The 6278-nt window shown below is 59.4% G+C and overlaps 1 protein-coding gene across 1 annotated transcript; it reads left to right on the top strand.

The window, feature by feature from the left end:
- The first annotated feature begins 590 nt into the window (after positions 1-590).
- Positions 591-4555, top strand: LOC115338508 (gamma-secretase subunit Aph-1b-like). Its single transcript, XM_030007107.2, has 6 exons — positions 591-799; positions 2313-2386; positions 2544-2666; positions 3623-3750; positions 4028-4151; positions 4392-4555. The coding sequence occupies exons 1-6, from the start codon at positions 591-593 to the stop codon at positions 4427-4429; spliced, it is 696 nt and encodes a 231-aa protein (XP_029862967.1). The 3' UTR covers positions 4430-4555.
- The last annotated feature ends 1723 nt before the right edge of the window (positions 4556-6278 follow it).

The raw sequence follows: 6278 nt of genomic DNA, 5'->3' as shown, positions 1-6278 counted from the left end.
TGGCATGACAGGGGCTCAACCAGTACCAGTACTCATACTGGTGCCATTCCTTTCACAACAGGGGCTCCAGTACTAGTATTGTACTGGTGCCATTGTGGTCACCACATGGCATGGGCATGATGGAGAGGGACACTGGTATTGGTAATGGCATGGGGTCAGTAGAGCACTGGTTCCAGTACCAGTACAGGGTCAGTAGTGGTACTGACGTGCACAGCAGGGGCAGTGGTACCAGTACCACCGTGGGATCAGTAGGGTATGGTACTGGTACTGACATGGATATGAGCCTGGCACTGGTATTGGTACTGGTGTGGGCTTAGCAGGGGCATTGGTACGGGCACTGATACTGGTGTGGGCTTGGCAGGGGCACTGGTGCCAGTTCTGGTTACCAGCAGAGGAGGAGTGCAGGCACAGCAGCAGTACCAGTACAGGCATCACCTGCCCAGCACTGGTGCCAGAACAGCGCTGGTACTGGTAGGAGAGTGGGCAAGGCTAGGGTACTACTGCCAGTGCTAGTATCAATAGAGGGGTGCAGGCGTAGTGCTGATGGGCACGGGCATGGCACTGGCACTGGTACCGGCACCAGTCCTGGCATGGCACTGGGTGCCAGCAGGCGCTCGCTCTCTTGCAGGGCTTTCTTCTGGCTAGTGTCATTGCTGCTCTCCTCCCTCATCTGGTTTATCACCGTTAAAGCCAGCGACCCCCGGGATGAGCTGTTGCAGAAGGGGCTCTTGATATTTGGGGTTATGTTCTCTGTGCTGCTGCAGGAGGCTTTCCGCTTCCTCTACTACAAGCTCCTCAGGTAAGGGCATCTCCTACCCTGCTCCAGCACTGCCAGATGGTCCTTCTGCCCTCCCAGCTATGGTGGGTCCGGATTTCGGCTGGGAGGGATGCAGAGAGTGGCACCAAGCTGCCTTGATCCTCGCTGGGAGCACGCAGGTGGTACCTGTGTCGGTACATTGACCTTGAGCAGGTCTCGAGTGGCAGGGCAGGGCAGAGCAGCCCTAAGGTCTGGAGGACCCAGGGCTGAGGTGGCTGGTAGTGTCTCTCTGAATTCAGGACAGGTAGGCTGTGGGTTTGGGCTGCTGCAGGACGTGTAACATCCTCTCTGCCCCGTCACCTGGTGACTAGCGCCAGCAGTGCTCCTGCAGATCAGACAGAAGCTGGGGGTATGCCAGGCACCAGGAAACGCCCCCTTTGCTGCGTGGGGAATGGGGAAGGGTTAGGGATCTGCCCTCGTCTCCTGGCAAGTCTTGTTCCTTTCTTAGGGACGGCTTTGGCTTTGTGTCAGCAGGGACAGCCTGAAAGTGGTTTTGGTGCTCTGCGGGGTGGCGCATCATTGCCGGGCCTGTGCTCCGTGCCCTGGCCAGCCCAGGGCAAAGTCTAGGCGCAGCCTCAGCAGCTCCCGGCCTCCCTGGCACCACTGGCCCTGGAGCGCAGGGGCTTGTGCCACCTGCTGGGTGAGCACGCGCTGCACCCTGTACTGTTTTTGGATGGATGGATGGATGGACGGACGCTGCGCTGGACCAGGGAGGCAATGCGGGAGTTGGCATCCCTTGTTGCCCCCCCCAGCGGTCCCCACCTTCCCAGCTGGCTGGGTGCTGGCGTGGGGCAAGGGGCTGGGGGGCCAGGTATGTAGGCTTGCATCGCTCCCTACAGCAGGGCGCTGCTGGAGGTGGGCAGGCAGAGGGTAGCAGAGCTCCGCAGAGCGGCCTCTAACACAAACCACTGCATTTCATTGCCCTGTGGATCTCCAGCTGCAAACGCTGCTGTCCTCCTGGGGCTGTGGAACCATCTGGCATCCTCCTCACCTGCCATACCTCTAGCTGATAAAATTTATGAAGCCTAGCTCTGTTTCCCCCCCCCAAAGAATTTTTCTAGCTCTTTGAGCTCTTCCCTGCACCCTCTCTGTTTTTTTCCCAACATCTAAGAGTATAATTGCCAAGATTAGGTATGCCCTTCTGGCATGCGCCTCCCGTGCCAGCACTGGGGCTGTTTTCTGTGCGGGGGTGCTGCTTGCTTTGCACCTGATGTCCCACTTGCCCCACCCCTGCTCTGCAGGGCTGGCTTGCACTCACGTCCCTCTGTGGAAATCTTTCTATGTGGCTTCGTGTGGTTTTCACGTGTGTGGTTTGTCCAGTGGTTCAGGGTGGTCCTGTGGATGCTCTCCATAGCAGGTGTGGTTCAGTGATGGGGAGGTTACCAGGATGGTGCAGAGTGAGACCCTGGCTCCCGCCTACTCTGTCCTGGTGCTGCACTGTGCCCCGGGAGGCGGCCAGGTTGTGCCGGCCTCCAGCGTGCTCTCCCCTCTGCAGGAAGGCCATTGAAGGGCTGGTGGCCCTCAGCGAGGATGGCTGCTCCCCCATTTCCATCCAGCAAATGGCATACGGTGAGTGCTGCACAGAGCGGCCAGGCAGGGCTGGGCACGGCGCTGGGGGGAAAGGGAGGTTTCTCACCTTGAAGCTGGCTGGGTCCCCTGAGGGATTGGGAGGTGGCTGGGGTGGCCCTGGGTGGCTTGGGGCTTGACGGCATCCCTGTCCCAGCAGTGGCTGGCGTGGGCTTTGGGCTCATGAGCGGCACCTTCTCCATGATCAATCTCCTGGCAGACGCGTTAGGGCCCGGCACCACGGGCATCCACGGGGACTCACAGCTCTACTTCCTGACCTCAGGTGAGTGACTGGCACCCTTCGCCCACATCTCTGCCCCACCACAGAGGCGGCAGACCTGGGGGGGCTGGGGCTCAGTCCCCTGTGCTCTCCCCTCCATGCTGCACCCCGCTGCCACTCCCCATACCCATCTGAGCCCTTTGTGGTCCCCTGTCACATCTCTCTGTGCCAAACCCTCCTCTCTGTCCCGTGACCCTCTGTCGTGGTTTAACCCCAGCTGGCAACGAAGCACCATGCAGCTGTTCACTCACCTCCCTCCAGAGTGGGATTGGGGAGAGAATCAGAAGGGTAAAAGTGAGAAAACTCATGGGTTGAGATAAAGACAGTTTAATAGGTAAAGCAAAAGCCGTGCACGCAAGCAAAGCAAAACAAAACAAGGAATTCATTCACTCCTTCCCATCGGCAGGCAGGTGTTCAGCCATCTCCAGGAAAGCAGGGCTCCATCACACGTAACGGTTACTTGGGAAGACAAAACGCCATAACTCCGAATGTCCCCCCCTTCCTTCTCCTTCCCCAGCTTTATATGTTGAGCATGACATCATATGGTCTGGAATATCCCTTTGGTCAGTTGGGGTCAGCTGTCCTGGCTGTGTCCCCTCCCAACTTCTTGTGCACCCCCAGCCTACTCGCTGGTGGGGTGGTGCGAGAGGCAGAAAAGGCCTTGACTCTGTGTAAGCACTGCTCAGCAATAACAAAAACATCTCAGCATTATCAACACTGGTTCCAGCACAAATCCAAAACATGGCCCCATACTAGCTACTATGAAGAAAATTAACTCTGTCCCAGCCAAAACCAGCACACCCTCCCTGCTCCTCTCCCCCATTCCTCCCAGCGCTTCCAAGTCTGACCCAGCAGTGCCCCTACTCCCCTTCCCCGGCTCCTTTCCATCCCTCCCCAAGCCTGCGGGCTGGGCCAGGGCGGGTGGCTCCCTGGTGACACCCCTCTGCTGCTTCCTGCAGCCTTTATGACCATGGTGCTGATTTTCCTTCACACCTTCTGGGGGATCCTCTTCTTCCACGGCTGTGAGCACCGGCGCTGGTGGGAGATCATAGCTGTTGTCATCATGCACCTCGCCGTTTCAGGGTCGGTGAGTAGCCAGGAGCAGAGCTCTGTGCTGGGACCTATATTCAGGGATGGCTGTGGTGCGTGCTGGTCCCTGTGCTGGGGGGGTAATAGCCTTCGGCACTAGCGAAGCAGTTGGTTTTTGGGGGATTTGCAGCTGTCCCCACGCGTCCCCTTTGCAAACTGAATGCCAAAGCTGGTGTCCCCTGTCTGATTCTGCTCATTGAAGTGGTGACACTGCCACCCATCCTGGCCCTGTCTTCTGCCTGCTCACCCCTTCCGTCTCCCACCTCTCTCCCTAGACGTTTTGCAACCCCCTGTACATGGGCAGCCTGGTGCCCTCCTACCTGCTGATGGCCACCGCCGCCACTTGGGCTTACCTGCTCTCAGGGGGCTCTGCCCAGAACCTGCGGCGCTTCCTGCTCTGTAAGTCCTGTTCCGTAATAGGGACAGGGGACCCTGTAGGTTCCTCTGGGTACCTGGACCAGTGCTGGGGCGGGGAGAGGGTGCCCCGGGGGCTGGAGCAAGGGCATCATTCCCTTGGCTGCCAGACTAGAGGAGATGCTGGGGTTTGGGGCCATGGTCAGGTTGTTGCCTCTCCTGGGGGAAGTGAATAGGGTAAGGAGTCTGGTGAAAACTGCCCCCCTCCCCTCTTGCTTCCCGCAGGTCTGCGGAGTGGAGCCAGCCCTCAGCTGGAATCCTGAGGCCCTGTGGGATGTTCCTGTCCCCAGCTGCCCCTGCCCTCCCCCCCATCCTGGTGGCAAGAGCAGCCATCACCTTCTCTGCAATATCTTTTCTCCTGGACTGGTGGACCCTGGCCAGTTCTGGCAGGACAGGTGCTGGGGTCTGGCTGCAGCAGCCAGCTGACCGGTGTGGCTGGAGCTGGCTCGCTCTGCCACCCCTTTGGGAGCCTCCAGAGAACAGCTCAGTTTTGGGGGACTTGGCTTTGCTGGCCCTGCTGCGAGTGGAGCCCCAGTTAGCTTGCCTGGGAAGGATGCTACCTTGGACTGCCGGAGGCCTGAGCCCAAAGAAACCCATCGCTTCTCCCTCTGCTGCAGAAGATGTGCTGTCTCCTGTGCCAGGGCAGGGGGAAACACGTGCCTCCTCCTTACCGCAGGGTGAAGGAAGTGGCTTTGCAAAGTGCTGCCGGGCTCTGGGCTGGGGCTGACCACTATGGTGCTACTTTCTCTGCCTCTTGGCCCAGCCTTGCTGCCCTGGGAGCCACGCCCCCCCCCATGCTGGACTGTGGTAACTGCAGTGAGCTGGCATCCCAGCATGGGAAGGGATGGTGTGTCGGGAGCAGCCATGGGTACTGGGCGACTCAAGGGGGCTGACAGCATCCAGGGCAGGAGGAGGACAGGAGAAGACAGTGCCATATGGAGGGTGGGCAGGGGGCTTGGGAGGAGATGCAACCCTGCAACTGGTACCAGCACAGCTTGGGGAGGGGGGTTCAGGGGGCCATGCCAGTGGATCATTGCCCTCAGAGGGGGATTTTCAGGCAGGCACCAGCCCTGATGCTGTGCCACAGGGCTGGGAGGGAGAAACTGCCATCAGGCTCAGGGATGAGAAGTCCACAGTGGGCTTTTATACCAATAAAAAGAAGTACCATAGGTGAGTGGGGGTGTGCGTGCCAGTGCTGGTGGCAGTGGCTCATGCTGGTGTGACTATGGGGGGTGTCTGGCAGTTGCAGACCCCAGTTGCCTGAAGGTCTTGCTCCTGCTCTGTCCATCTCTGGTTTTACCACTTTGAGGTGGAGGCTGCTGAGAGCTAGAGACCTGCAGGTTCCTCCCCTCTCCCAGGTCCAGCCCATTTCTCTTGGCTTCTGTGGGGCTGTGGAACTCTCCAGGGCTTGGCTCTGGCTGTGCTGGAGCTGCCAGGAAAGGTGGGAGGCAGCCATGGGTCAGGGATTGCTCCAGCTATGTCAGAGCTGGGTGGGGGTTAGCCAGCAAGGAAGCTGTGGCTCTGCCAACGTTCAGCTCTGGCTTTCTTCAGCCCTACCAAGCCACGGCTATGTTTTTCCAACACTGCACAAATAGGAGGAAGTCCTAGAGAGACAGAGGGCAGGGCCAGGCTGTGCAAGGAGCCCTGCGCTGCTTGCTCTAGAGCTCTGCCCGGGGCATAGAGGCTGATGCTGTCTCTGCTGGTTGGGAAGGCTTTTTTTTTAAATAACAAAAATATCTGCTGAGGTCAGATGCTGCCCCAGGCAGTCCATGTGGGCAGCCTGTGTGGCCAAGGGATGCTGGAGCACCTGCCCTCCCTCAGCCTGGGGCAGGAGTGAGGGGAGGTAGGGTGGGACAGGCTGAGCCAGCAGGGCTAGGACCTCCGCAGAGGCCCAGGGCTCACACGGTGTTGTTAGTGGTGGCTGCTGTGTAGATGACCTTGGATTTGGTCGGCAAGTCAAGCCTGGTGGGGGAGGAAGGGTGTGTGTGTGTTGTTAGAGCAGGCGGGGGGGCCCTGCTAACCCATGTTGCTGCCTGAGAGACCCCCCTTCCCATGCCCCAGACTGACCCCTGCCACCCCCTGGGGCCCCTTCTCCTGCAGCTCCCTGTCGCT

This window comes from Aquila chrysaetos, unplaced genomic scaffold, assembly GCF_900496995.4.
Source record: "Aquila chrysaetos chrysaetos unplaced genomic scaffold, bAquChr1.4, whole genome shotgun sequence".
NCBI lineage: Eukaryota > Metazoa > Chordata > Aves > Accipitriformes > Accipitridae > Aquila > Aquila chrysaetos.
This window is presented reverse-complemented; position numbering and strand designations above follow the sequence as displayed.